Source organism: Bos taurus, chromosome 13 (assembly GCF_002263795.3).
Source record: "Bos taurus isolate L1 Dominette 01449 registration number 42190680 breed Hereford chromosome 13, ARS-UCD2.0, whole genome shotgun sequence".
In the NCBI taxonomy this organism is placed as follows: domain Eukaryota; kingdom Metazoa; phylum Chordata; class Mammalia; order Artiodactyla; family Bovidae; genus Bos; species Bos taurus.
Window position 1 is genome coordinate 72,823,139 of NC_037340.1, and position 14,363 is coordinate 72,837,501.

Genomic DNA, 14,363 nt, shown 5'->3' on the forward strand with positions numbered 1-14,363 from the left:
GTGTCAGAGGTGTCAGACGGGTGACAAGACCCGGAATCAGCCATAGGTAGTCCCTCCCAGGACTGTCCCACCTTCTCCTCCACGTTTATCCCTTAGTTGGGTCTCCTGCCCAAGGCTCTTGGAACCAGGCTCAGATGTCCTCGGAGGAACATGGGAGGAGTCCAGCAGAAGCTGAAGTCTTTTCCTTCGGCCCTTTTGGAATCTCTGTCCCTCCTTCCCTCCCTCAAGGTCTTGTACTTATCAACAAACAACTGAGCCGGCATCTTCACCCCACTTTACAGATGGGAAAGTTGAGTCCCTTAGAGAGACATGATCTAAGCAAAGTTATCCGAATAGTGGCAGAGCTAGTCCATAAATCACCAGGCTCTGCCATCAGTGGGATTCTCCAGGCAAGAATACTGGAGTGGGTTGCCATTCCCTTCTCCAGAGGATCTTCCCCACACAGGGATCGAACCCAGGTATCCCACATGGCAGGCAGATTCTTTACCGTCTGAGGCACCAGGGAAGCCATAAATCTGGTCTCCTAACGCCAAATCCAGCCTCTCTTCTCCAGAACAATTGCTGCCCCCAACTTCCCACCCTAATTATCTAAGCTCCAGGGGGAAAATGGAGGGAGGAGAACAAGGCTTACACAAGCCCGAAAAAGGGCTTCTAATAGTTGGGAGAATGTGAGGAGGATGCTTCTACACACCCCTCAAACGCAAGCCGCCTCTCCCTCCAATGTACCCATTCATTGATTCACTCACCTTTCCACTCATTCAGTCCTTTGCTCACTCATCCACCATTTCACTCACTGATTCATTTCAGTCTTTCAGTAATTCACCCACTCATCAATTCACTCATTCACGTATTAATACCCTGTCTGTAATTCACCCACTCTTTCTTTTTTTTTATATTTATTGATTTAGCTGCATCGCATCTTAGTTGCATCAGCAGGATCTTTTGTGATGGCGCATGGACTCTCTAGTCGTGGCACTCAGGCTCAGTAGTTCAGGCGCAGGCTTAGTTGCTTCGAAGCATGTGGGATTTTAGTGCCCCAAGCGGGGCTTGAGCCTGAGTCTCCTGCTTTGCAAGGTGGATTTTTAACCACTGGACCACCAGGGAAGTCCCTCACCCACTGGTTAATTCACTCCTTCATTAATTCACCCACCCACTCACTCATTAATGCCCTCTTTCACTAATTCACCCACCCTTGCCCTTATTACCAAATCCCTCTGCCCAGCTCTTCCTGCCAACAAAGGAGGACAAGCTCCCAGGCCTCCAGAATCGTAGGTCCTTCTCCCCAGACCTGCGCTTTCCCCCTCTCCTCGGGACCTTATCTGCCCAGCTAGATCGGGAGCTCTTGCCCCTGTCTGTGTAGCGGGCAGTGAGGGCTGGAGGGGATGAGAAGAAAAACGTTAGCCGTGAATTGAAGGCCACAAGATTAGCAGGGCCCGGTCCCGAACAAAAATGCAGGCCCCTTGTTCAGAATAGCCGAGCACGAAACCAAACACGGGAGCCTGAGAGTGGAGCTCCTTTGCCCGGGTGCCCTGTTCAGGTGGCTTGCCCACGAAGCCCACTCTGGAGGGAGGGGACAGACAAGGGAGATACGAAAGGGAGGCCAAGAGGGTGGGGGTGGAGGGAAATGGACGCTTGCTTGGTGTTTGCCTAACACCAACTCATTTAATACTCGGACCACCCTTTGAAGTTGGTTGTGCATTTTTCTAGAAGAGGAAACTGAGGCTCAGAGAGGAGAATCATTTACCCAGAGTCATGATTAGTAGGTGGTAGGCGCCTGAATGTTAATCCGGTCTAAGGGGCTATAAGCCTCCCTTCTTTCCTGGGGGGTGGGGGAGGCACAGGGTGGAGGTGGGGGAGCTGGAGGAGGTAACAAGGGAAGGGGTGATAGAGTCTGTCTGGGCCTGAGCACCTGGTCGCTGTGGGGGCTGGTGGTGCCCAGAGTGGGGTCCTGGGGAGCAGGGGAGGGGACCTAGACAGGAGTCTGGGCCTCTTCCTGCCCCTAGGGAAGGAAGGAAACCGGAAGGGGCCTCCTAGAACGAGGATCTAGAAGACTGGTGTGTGGGGCCTGGGACCATAGCTTCTGACTCATGAGCCATGAGGCGGCGTTATCTCTGCAAGAGCACTGAGGGTCGAGGTCAATGATTTGGGAAGCTCCCGAGTTAGGGCGTCTTGGAGGTGGGCTGTCAGTGTCTGGGGGTGCATGTGAGCGTGTCAGTATCAGCATGACTTGGGGTGACAGTGACTCGGAGGGTGGCTGAGTCAGGGTCCAGTGAGTGCTGAAGAGGCAGCGTGTGTCTGTCGTCTCACAGGACTGGTGACACGGTATTGGGGCGTTAGGGCCTCCCCCATCTGTTGTAAGAACACCCTGGTGTCAACCAGAAACCAACAGACAGCCAAATCCCTGGGGCCCCGCCCAACCGGTCCACCGAGGGGGGAGCCGATTAACCATTAACCCCCACCCCTCCCCAGCAGAGCCTCCACCCCTGCGCAGAGGCTAGGCCCAGACTCCCGGCAGACCCTCCCAGAGGACGGTTTGAAACGCAGGAAGGCAGAGAGGGCAGCTGGGAGGAGGCGGCGGGAGGGCGGAGGCCGGGGCTCGGCCCAGAGCCTTCGGGGTGGGCATCCTGGGCAGGGCAGGCGGCCGAGGCGGGGAGAGGGAGGATGCGCCTCTCCAAAACCCTCGTCGACATGGACATGGCCGACTACAGTGCCGCGTTGGACCCAGCCTACACCACCCTGGAGTTTGAGAATGTGCAGGTGTTGACGATGGGCAATGGTAGGTGGGGGCAGGTGTGCCCAGGTGTGCTAGGTGGGGGCAGGTGTACCCAGGTACTGGAGCGAGTCTGCCGCACTGGGTTTGGGGCTTGGGGGAGAGTGGTAGGCGAGCACTGTGGTCCCGTAGGTGAGGGCACGGGTGTTGCCAGGTGAAGTTGATGTGCCCAGGTACAGTGACCAGAAGTCTTCGGGGTGGTGGGAGGGGGGAGGTCTGCCAGGGCCAATCTGCAGCAAAAGTAGGGCCTGGGTGTTCCTGCCAGGCCCTTGTGGTCCCTGTGACCAAAGCTGTCACTGTGCAGCGTGTCACCAGGAGCGGGGACTTCATGGTGAGTGTCCTCTCGGCGTCCAGCCCCAGTCATTGGGCCCATCATGACCCCTGCTTGAACCCCTTGGGCCGAGGTTCAGAGAGATGGAAAGGTTATGTCCCGTCCCCGGAGACGGTGGATGGAGACATGACTATGTTTCAGGGTGTCTTTGGGACTTTCCTGGGGGAGAAAACGGAGTTCTCAGGGAGGTTTTGCTAATAAGATGGGGATCAGCAGTGTGCATGCGCATGCTCATTGAGTGTGTGTGTGTGTGTATGTGCACACACACACAAGCACATCGGTGCGCATGCACAAGCACACTGGTGTGTGATTGTAACCTCCTGTTGGCATGGGTGCTCGAATTTCCATGTACACACGTGGGCAAGTGGTGGACTGTTGCAAATGTATGTCTGCAGGAACCCATGTGCATGTTTGTGTTCACTGGTCTGTGTGTGCACGTGTTCTGCGTCTATTTCTAGTCACATTTCTTCTCTGAGTGGGTCCGTGTTTGTTGTTATCTCTAGGGATATCTGTGTTTATCTTGCTGATGTCCGTAAGTGGCAATGAGTGTGTATACAGTAAGCAGTGCTGAGTGTGTGTCCGTGGACGTTTGCACGTGTGAGCTCTGGACGTGGATTGGTTTGTGTGTCCTGTGTCTCCCGGACGTACGTCCAGTTTGGGCATCCTGTCCCGTGTCCTTGTGTACGTGTGCACATCCCTGTCCTGGGGGGTCAGCTCTCTCCAGCGCTCATGTGATATCCCATTGCCATTCACACACGCGAGTCACCTCAGCAACACGTCCATTTGTCTCAGACCAGATTGCGTTGCCCGTGTGTCTCCCCAGGTTTGTACATCCGCTCCCGTTATCACTGAGAGCACATCTAAAGGGGTGGGGGGAGTTCTCCACAAGGAGGTAGGGGAAGGGAGGAGGCTTGGAAGCCAGGACGCGGGGACCTGACCAGTCGCAGGCCAGCCTCAGAGGAGGGGGGCAACCCACCTGCCTTCCTTCCACAGCTCTGCAGCTTTAGCCAAGCTCTGTAGCACTTGAGTCAGCTCAGCTCAGCCAGAGAGAGGTATTTGCCCTGCCCATGGTCAGTGGGCATGATCCGTGGTCAGTCTCACCATTTGCTCGCCTCCCCCTGCCATTCACTCACTGTGTGACCTTGGGCATGTCACCTCCCCTCTCCTGGCTCCTTCTGCAAAATGGGCTTAGTCATTCCAGGCCTGCTGGCTTTCAGGAGTGTCCAGGGATCACGTGAAGGAGCTGAGGGGAAAACATGTAGGAAACGGTAAACAAGAAGCTGCTGCCCTCGGCGGTGTGTGTGTGACCCCAGAGAGACAGTGTGTGAGACACCTGACCACCATCTAGCCCTGGACTGCCCCCATCACTCCTTCACAGTGGGCACCTCCAGCTCCCAGGAAGTGTGTGTTCCCGAGGCAGGAGCTAAGCTCCTTACGGGATGTCCTAAAGACAAGACAAATCTAGCTCTGGAGCCAGAAAGATCAGGGCTCAAATTCTGGCGTCCATCCTTCCTACCAGTGTAAACTTGTGAAGCCATTTTCCTCTCTGAGCCTCAGTTGTCTCATCTGTAAAATGGGAATAAATCATAGTGCCTGCCTCCCAGGGCTAACCAGAGGATCCCATGCGATAAGGCACCTGAGGGCTTAGCACTGGTAACTGGTCCTGCGCCCTCTATGAGTCAGGTCAGGAACTCTGAGCATCTTTAAGAAGGGTCTACATTCCCCACTGGAGTTTGAAGTGGGCCAGAAAGTTGGGGCAATGTTTTGCATATGTGCTGGGTTGGTAGCTCGAAGGTTCCAAGCTCCCTACCCACCTCCCATCCCTGATTCAGAGGGACCAGGGGGTCCTTGTTTATCAGAGGCTCCAGCAGACACCCCAACAGGACAGCACTGGCCAGATCAGCACCAGCCTGCATGCCTGGACCATAAATCCGACTCCTCTACTTAGCAGCAGTGTGATGACTCTGGTCAGGTCCTGTCCTTTCTGAACCTTGATATTCTCACCTGGAGAATGGGCACCATCACCTGACCCTGGGGAGTAGGATGAGCTACTTGGCAGCACCCAGCCTATCCTGCCCAGGATGTGTGAGCCCTTCCCCCAGTCTCCGCCTGAGTTGTGGGGTCAGCTCTCCCGGTGGTTGGAGGAGGCAAGGCTGGAGGAGAAAGGGCACCAATGCAGCTTAACAATTATCCTCATCTCCAGGAATAATTCACCAAGTGGAGGGGGCCGTACTCCTGGGCACCCTCGGAGGCGACGAGATGTTCAGCCAGGACATGACAGAAAGGAGATGTGGCAGTGGGTCCGCTTGTGCACGGAGGCTGGAAATCATCTGCTCCCAGAGTCGTCTTCTGCAGAAAAGTTTTTATTTTACAAACACTGATAAAGTGCTTCTTACCTGCCAAGCACTTCACATATATTGATTCACTGAACCTTCATAACAGCCCTAGAGATTATTATGTGCCCCATTTCACAGGCGGAGAAGGCAATGGCAACCCACTCCCTGGAGAATCCCAGCTACGGGGGAGCCTTGTGGGCTGCCATCTATGGGGTCGCACAGAGTCGGACACGACTGAAGCGACTTAGCAGCAGCAACAGCAGCATTTCACAAGTGAGGAAACGAAGGCACTGAGAAATACATTAATGTGGCCAAGGTCCCATGGCTAAGAAGTGGGCAGGCTCGGATTTAAACTGGGCAGAAGGGCTAGAGAGATATGCTGTTAACCACAGCACTATAGCCCTGTCCAGTGCTTAGCTATATGTTCCCTAGGAGCCCAAGATCGGATTCAGGGTGAAAACGTGTGTGTGTGTGTGTGTGTGTGTGTATGATTTTGTGTGGTATGTGTCTGCAAGCATTTTTCTGGGGAGATGGTTCACAGTGTCATCTTCTCTAAGAGGTCTATCCTCGGTGGAAGAGTTGCTTACAAAAACGAGGGTTCAGCTGTGGAAATATAAGATAAAATTGAAAATGACTGAACCAGTCAATCTGCCCTCTTTTGCAATTAGGGAAACTGAAGCCCAGGGGAAACTGAAGCAAGGAAAAGGAACTTGCCCAAGGTCACAGACGACTTAAGAGGCAGCACTAGTCACCGAGACCACAGCCACCTACCTCTTATCCCCCTCCTCACATAGATGCAGCAGTTTTGTTTTGTTTTTTTTTTGCCCCACGGTATGTGGGAATCTTACTTCCCTGACCAGGGCTCAAACCCACTCCCCTTGCACTGGAAGTGCATCGTCTTAACCACTGGACCACGAGGGAAGTCCCAATGCAGTAGCTTTTGCTATGGGGTGCCCAGATCCTTGCTGTGATCCTCCCAGGAGGGCAAACGAGCCACTGTCCTTGATGTATGTCTTCCTGTTTCCTTGCAGAATTTGCAAGGCCCCTGAGTACCAAGCTGAGACTCACCCAGCCTTGGCCACTCTGAAAAACAGGACTTGGTTCTGGAGATGATGGGGGAATATCTGCCCCTCTCATAGCTCCCTCTGCCCAGCTAATCAGGGTCCACAACTGTTGGACGCATCCTAGGAAACAGCCATTTTCTTCATTCCTTCCCAGAGAAAGCTGAGGCTAGCGATCGCCACCACGGGGAGGAGCAGACCCTTGTTAAACAACTCTACGAAGTCAGTGTCACAACTATCCCTAAGTTACGGATGCGAAATGGGAGTTCCAAAACAGCAAGGAACTTGCCCAAGTTCTTTGAGGGGGGTCAGTAGCACCTGGGTTTAGCTGAGGCTGAAGCCCTGGAAAGATCCCTACAAGGCTCACATCCTTTTCTGAATATAAACCACCAAGAGAGCAGGGCCTCTGAGAGGTGACTTCCTGCCCCTCCTGCGTCCTCACTCTTTGCTTTTCTGGCGCAGACACATCCCCATCAGAGGGTGCCAACCTCAACGCACCCAACAGCCTGGGTGTCAGTGCCCTGTGCGCCATCTGCGGGGACCGGGCCACGGGCAAACACTACGGTGCCTCGAGCTGTGACGGCTGCAAGGGCTTTTTCCGGAGAAGTGTGAGGAAGAACCACATGTACTCCTGCAGGTGAGGAACCTTGATTTCTACATCTGGGAAATGGGTGCTCTTCAGCTGATGTTCCCCCGGGTCTGTCTTCTCCCTGGGTAGGTCTCGGAGCCTTCTGCCCTTCAAGGCCTTCAAGCCTCTAATTTCTTCGCCCTTGCAGATCAGATGGGAGTGTCTATTCTAGACATCCCTTTATTGAACACTTACTACGTGCTAGGAACCATACTAAGTTTTTGCCTGTGTTAACCGCTCCCAGAAGCTCATCATGATTTTTCCCATTTAGCAAATGGGCACCTCTGAGGCTTAGGATCAAGTCTCCTCTGAAACCACAGAGGGTGAGGCCCATCCCCCAACCTGGCGCTTTTTCTGGGGTGGATCGGGGGTTGACCCCAGGCCTTTCCACCTCTCTCAAGGCCTTGGAGAGTCCTCCTTCAGAAGCATCTCCCCTTCTGGGTAACAACAATAATAAAATAATAGCAGCTGTAGTTACAAGCTCTTACTGTGAACAGACACTGCACTGAGCCCCATTTGGGTAATTATCTCATTTTCACCTGTCAACACCCCTCTGCAGAGGTTACTATTATTATCTCATTTTATAGATGAGGAAGCTGTGGCTTGGAGAGGACTGGGAATTTGCCCAAGGTCACCCAGCTTGAATCAACGGCAAGCCCGGGGTTGCCAGGGCACCACCCAGAACCACGGTGGCGCCTGCCTGCCTCTACTCCATATCCCCCTCCAGAAAGCGGCTTATGTGGACCAAGTACTGAAACTGATTCACAGCCAGTAGCCTGCTCTGGGCTTTTAATAAGATACGTGGGAAATAGCAGTGCCTTCTACTCATAGCTGAGTGATCTGAGGCCACGTGTCCGCTCTCTGAGCCTCAGTTTCCTCATGTTTAGGGGGACAGGGTTGGGCTCTCAGAGAGTCCACAGGGCCTTTCCAGCTCCTGGTTGGTTAGCTGGAGGACTCCTGGGATGAAAGGTTTGAGCAAGGAGCCTGGAGGTCAACCAGATGGCCAGGATCCTAGTTGAGCCCTAGGGGGAGGAGGGCTGTCCTTTCTTCCTCCAACCACCCCAAGCCCTCCCCAGGTTTAGCCGGCAGTGCGTGGTGGACAAAGACAAGAGGAACCAGTGCCGCTACTGCAGGCTCAAGAAGTGCTTCCGGGCTGGCATGAAGAAGGAAGGTGAGCCTCGGGCCCCGCCTTCCGCCCCTGCCCCACCCGCGCCCACAAGCTCCTGACGGCCATTTACAACTGTGGCCACAACTTTATGACTCGGTGACAGGCCCCAGGGTGACTGGCTAATGGCTGAGAGGAGGGAGGGCCTGAAGATCTGACCATAGGGAGGGGCTGGGCTTGGTCTTGAGAAAGATTCCGAGAGATAAGCTCCTACTTTCAGCTACTCGGGTTCCCAGTGCCACCACCCCTGCCTGCCTTCACCACCGCAAGGCAGCCAGGTTGGGTGTTTTTTCTTTTTTCTTTTTGTAATGTGATTTTATTTTTTCATTTTTTGGCTGCACTCCTCGGCATGTGGAATCTTAGTTCCCTGACCAGGGATTGAACCCACACCCCTTGCAGTGGAGACACAAAGTCTTAACCACTGGACCACCCCGGAAGTCCTTGGGTATTTTTGCTTAATATACTATTTCAAGCATCAGGAAAAATGTAGAGAATGGCATGACGAACTTCCGTGGCCCCATGACTAGACTCAGCAAATGTGAATGGGTATGGGGCGGGGCTCTATCTCCCATCTTCCTGTTCCAGGGTCAAGTGCCTCAGTTCCTTAGTCTTTGTTCTTGGGTATCAGATGAGGCAGCGTCCTCAGGCTCTAGAGAAAGGGAACAAGGCATCAGACTCGTTCTGGGTGGAGGAGGCTGGGAGTGCTGGGGCACATTTATTAAGTGTCTCCTGCCACCAGAAGCTGGGCTTTTCCACCTGGCTGGGCTTTCCCACAACTGATAGTTCTTTCATTATCATGACAGCCCTGTGGGGCACTATCATCACCCTAGCTTTTTCATAGACAAGGGAACCGAGGCCCAGAATGGGTCAACAATTTGCCCGAGGCCCCCCCAGTTGGTTGAAGCAAGCTCCGAGGTGTGAACCCCGAGCTTTGGTCTTGAGCTCAATGCAGTTTGGGTGATAACCTTGATGCTGCCTGCTATGCCCTCCGGACTCTAGGAACGTTTGAAAGTTTTCTAGCCCACGCTCAGGAAACAAACATCTTTTAACTGCTTCTCTGAGTAACTTGAGCCCATTTTCAAATCTCTCTGTCTCCTTCTCTGCTCAATGCACCTTTCCCAGCCCTGAGACTGGCTCCCAGACCTTCACTTCCAGCCCGCAGCTGTGGCACACTAACCAAAACCCTTGGTCTAGTTCTGCACAAACACACACCTGCCCCACCCCACCCCCAGCAGGATCCTGGGACCCAGCCTTCTCCCGGCCAACTGGGAAGAGGGGGAACTTGGCTTTGGCAGTCTACCCTCCCTGACTCTGCCTTTGAGCCCCTGTTTCTCTGCGCGCCTCCTGGGAAATATCCTCTGGGTCTCATCCCTATAGGGCCCTGAGAGTTTATGACCCCTGCTGTGAAACCTGGGCTATGACCCTCAGGAACACACCATGATGGTCACACCACGCTTCTCATCTGGACCTCAGTGGTTCTCAAGAGCAAGGAGAACCTTTTTCAAAGGACAGATGCCCCTCATCTCTCCCCCACCCAGTTTTCAATGGGATTGCACCACTCTTACCTTGAACTTGAGCACAACTTTGTCGAATGAGAAATGTTATGAATGAGGGACTTTCCTGGCTGTCTAGTGGTTAAGACTCTGTGCTTCCGCTGCAGGAAGCGAGGGTTCAATCCCTCGTCGGGCAACCACTATCCCGCATTCGACAGGCCCTGGCCACCAAAAAAAGAAAAGAAATAAATAAAAGAAATGTCATGAATGGGAATATGAGGCATGTGTGATCAGCTAGGGGCTTTCCTGGTAGCTCAGCGGTAAAGTATCTGCCTGCAATGCAGAAGATGCAGGAGACCCAGGTTCAATCCCTGGGTTGGGAAGATCCCTTGGAGGAGGGCATGGCAACCTATTCCAGTATGCTTGTTTGGAGAATCCCATGGACAGAGGAGCCTGGCGAGCTTATAGTCCCTGGGATCACAAAGTCAGACATGACTGAGCACACACACGTGAATAGCTAGAGGCAAGGAAAAGATTGAGAGCTACAGTCTAAGAGCCAAACGGTTTAGGGTTCTAAGAGCCAGTGATTCTATCAGCTCGACAGCCTGAAGATTTTATATTTGAGAGAATGAATCTCTTGTGTTAAAATTCCAAGCGTTGTGACAGGTGGGAGGGAGAAAGGTTGGCAGCTCACCTGAGCAGACGGCCACCTTCCTAGGTTGTAGGTAGCCTGTTCCTGCATCTCACTGGTCTTTAGAGATGTCTCTTATTAAACATTCAGAGTCACTTTCATGTGTGTGGCAGATCACACACTTCAGTGAAGCTTCTGCCCCATCTGGGCTTCAGTGTTCACATCTATAAAATCACAGAGGTGGATAATGAACCCTCCTTCCAGCTCTGTGAGTCTTGCTATACGCCCACTGATCTACCTGTGCAAGTACACACTGCCCACCAGGACATGTGTGTTTGTTCCCTGGTCCTCCCACTGGACTGCCACAGAGTCGGCAGGCCCAGGGGAGGGAGAGTCCGCAGCCATTCTACCTTGGCTTAGCCTTGAAAATAGCCAGTAGCTTCTTATCTTGGAGAAGGTGGCATTATGCCAAGAGGAGAGGAGGATCGGCTAATGGCAAGTGTGTGGGGGCTATAGTAAAGGCTGGTAGTTGTTTGCACGCTTGGGTTAACCAGGAGATCCTGACACATGCAGTGGGCTCAGCTGCTTTGAGAACAGGCCAGGGTAGCAAAGTGTCCCACTGCCACTGTGGTCAAGTTCTGGGAAGTAAGGGCATGACTAGCTCTTGCTGTTATTGTTCATTTGTTAAGTCATGTCCAACTCCCTGCTACCCCATGGACTGCAACACGCTAGGCTTCCCTGTCCTTCACTATCTCCTGAAGTTTGCTCAAACTCATGTCCATTGAGTTGGTGACGCCGTCCAACCATCTCATCCTCTGTCGTCCCCTTCACCTCCTGCCCTCAGTCTTTCCCAGCATCAGGGTCTCTTCCAATGAATCAGCTCTTCACATCAGGTGGCCAAAGTATTGGAACTTCAGTATCAGTCCTTCCAATGAATATTCAGAGTTGATTTCCTTTAGGATTAACTGGTTTGACTAGCTCTACCTAAGTCTTACAGTCCCAATACCCCTCCTTGGCTTGGCGGGAGGTTCTCAGAGCCAAGAGAGATTCTCGATGGAAGCCCCAGAACTGGGAGAGTTAGGACCAGTTTTTATTTCCCTTCCTCGATGGCCTTAGGAGAATCTAGAAATTAGAACTCCAAAGTTGTCCATGAGGACAAGAAAGCATGGATTGTAAATGTAGCATTCATAGACCAGTCGGGTGTATAGGAGGTCATCAAATCTTTCCACTTTACAGATAGGGAAGTTGAGACCAGAGAGGTGATATGATCGGGTCAAGGGCAGAGGAAGTCAGGACTACACCTCGGGCTCCCCAGAGCTGAGCAGACACCAAATTCCCTGGATGAGAACTAGGACTGATGGCCTTGGGAGGCAACTGGAGTTGGTCAAGTCTCTGAAACTTCCTCTCAACCACAGAGAAGGGCTCTGAATCTCAAAGTCTTGTGAGTTTGGCCAGAGGATATTCCATGGTGATCAAGTAGGTTAAAGAACAGAGACTCGAAGAAATCTGGGGGCCAGTGGGCCCAATGGCAGGTCCCAAATTCTTTCCTATAAACCTACACCTACCTGAGCCTGAGCTGTCAGACCCAGGACAAATGTCTGATGCCCGGCTTTGGAAATTCAGCCCAGGAATCAGGGCCAGGGATGCAGGAAGTACAAGTTGGCAGTAGGCCAGGGGCCCACGGATGGGCCCTACCTGGGATCCCCGGCCCAGCCCCCCTCCCCACACCCCCAATCAGGGGTTCTCTCGGAAGACAGGCTCGTCCTCTCCGCCTCTGCCCGGGCCGGTTAATATTCAATAGAAGTTACATTAGGTCCCCGACCCTGCTAATACTGAGCAAACATTTGGAAAACATCATTCCGTGACTGAGCTCGCGCCGGGCACTGATAACGCCGGCCTAACCTTGAGGAGCCCAATCCCCAGCTGCTGACAGCAGCCCTTTTCTTAGGCCCGCCGCCACTTGGCGCCCTGGTGGGTGCGGGCTGGCAGCCGTGGGAGGGGTGTCACAGGCGGGGTGGGACCCAGGCAGGGGAGCGCTGCTGGGAGCTGGCCCCCCATCCAGGGTGGTGGGTCTAAGAAGAGGAGTTTTCTTACCTTGGGACCTCTGTTACATCCCACTAACTCTGGGTTCCCTTTACACTATCTGTGTTTTATTTTTTTGGCCATACCACGTGGCTTGTGGGATCTTTAGTTCCCTGACCAGGGATCGAACTTACGCCCCCTACATTGGAACTGCAGTCTTAGCCACTGGACTTCCAGGAAAGTCCTACACTGGCTGACTTCCCTTCTCTGATTTCAACGATGTTTGAAATCAGGAGAGTTGAAGAGCGGAATGTCAATGTTCCACTGAGAAATGGGGTGTAGATTGCACCCGAGAAGCAAAGCTTGTCTCCTTCTGCACCTTCTTTCGGCCACTCAACGGATATTTATTGAGCACCCACTGCGTGCTAGGCTCTGTTCTAGTTGCTGGGACTATAGCAGTGGATGAAAGGGAAGATATTCTGGCTTTCTGGAGCTTTCTTTCTCTTAGACAGACAGAGAGTGAAGAAAGGACAGAGAACAAGTACCAAGAAGAAAAATAAAACAGGAGAAAGTGGCAGAACCTGCAGGAGGGGTATCCGCGTCAGACAGGGTGGTCAGAGAGGGTGTTTCTGAGAGGTGATATTTGTAAGGAGACGCGAGTAAAGGGAGAGGGAGACGCTTAGTTGTGGGGGATGGGGTGTGAGTGGGAGGAGAATTCCAGGCAGTGGGAACAGCAGTGGCGAAAACTTTGATGGAGAGTGGCTGAGTGAGTCCCAGGAATGGCTGGGAGGCAGGTTTGATAGAGAGAGTAAAAGTGAGATGGGGGAGATAGGACCACTGTGAGAAAGGGTGACCTGACTCCAGGCATGATGGGGAGGTCCTGGGTTTCCGCAGTGGAGGGATGTGACCTGAGTCGGGTTTCAGGGGATCCCTTTGTCTTCCGAGAGGTGCACAGGCTGCAGGGGTAAGGCTGGAAACAAAGCGGCCAGAGAGGAGGGTCTGAACTCCCCCAGGACCCAGCCCAGAGTGGGAGCTGCAGGTGGGTTTGCACAGATTACTGACAGCATTTGGAGTGTGTGTGTGTGGTGGTGGTGGTGGTGGGGTGGTGAGAGAAAGAGACATATAGCGAGGCCCCCCAGGCTGGGAGGAAGAATAAAGCTGCCTGTTCCTGACATGGGAAAGACCAAGAGGAGCAGGTCTGGGAAAGAAAAGGCTGTAGATGGGGAAAGGCTGTAGATGAGGCCCAGAGAGAGGGTGTGGCCCCCACCAGCGCACGGAGACTGAGCGGTGAATCCCACCAGGAACCCAGGTCTCCTGCAGCCTCATCCTCCCTTCTTACAGCTTCAACAAAGGCCTCGCAGGTTCTGAGGGCCTGTCAGGGAGGCAGAAGGACCATCCCACATCTTAGGCCAAGGCTGAACCGAGTAGAGATGCAAGGAGGTGTGGGGCCCGGGTGGACAGAGGCCCCGGATCTCTGAGTTCCTGGGAGGGGAGCCCCGTGGTGGGGCAGGAGGCAGCCAGAGCTTTTGCGAGCTGTCTCTGGGAAGGTTAGCCTAGAGCACATGTGCTTCCTACTGATGACAGACCCCAGGGCAGATGGGGCCTCCAGACCCCCTTGTCCAGGCTTCTGCCTCTGCACTCAGGCATCCCTGGGCCATCTCCATCACTCAGAGCAATTCATTTTGCTTGTCTTATCCACTTGCACCTGGAAAGGAAGGGACCCTTTTCTAAAACACAGTCATCCCAGCCTTGCATGCCTCCCATGACGGGTAGATCACTCCTCAAGCCACCCTGTTGTGTGAGGAGCAGTGCTGGTGCTGGGAAAGTTCTCCCACAAGCTGGGTGAGGAGCCATTGGCCGCCATCCCCACACACTGATCTGGGCTCTGTGGCCTGGGCACTCTCCCTCCTGCCCCCAGCTCCCACC

The 14,363-nt window shown here is 53.5% G+C and overlaps 1 protein-coding gene across 2 annotated transcripts in view; it reads left to right on the plus strand.

Annotated features, from left to right (window-relative positions):
• Positions 1-2,502: 2,502 nt before the first annotated feature.
• HNF4A (hepatocyte nuclear factor 4 alpha) overlaps positions 2,503-14,363 on the plus strand; it is a 29,733-nt gene continuing 17,872 nt past the window's right edge. For both annotated transcript variants that reach the window (NM_001435154.1, NM_001015557.2), the window contains exons 1-3: positions 2,503-2,776; positions 6,961-7,135; positions 8,203-8,297. In NM_001435154.1, the coding sequence (NP_001422083.1) occupies positions 2,662-2,776; positions 6,961-7,135; positions 8,203-8,297 (385 nt within the window). In that variant the 5' untranslated portion in view covers positions 2,503-2,661. The remainder of the gene's footprint in view (positions 2,777-6,960; positions 7,136-8,202; positions 8,298-14,363) is intronic.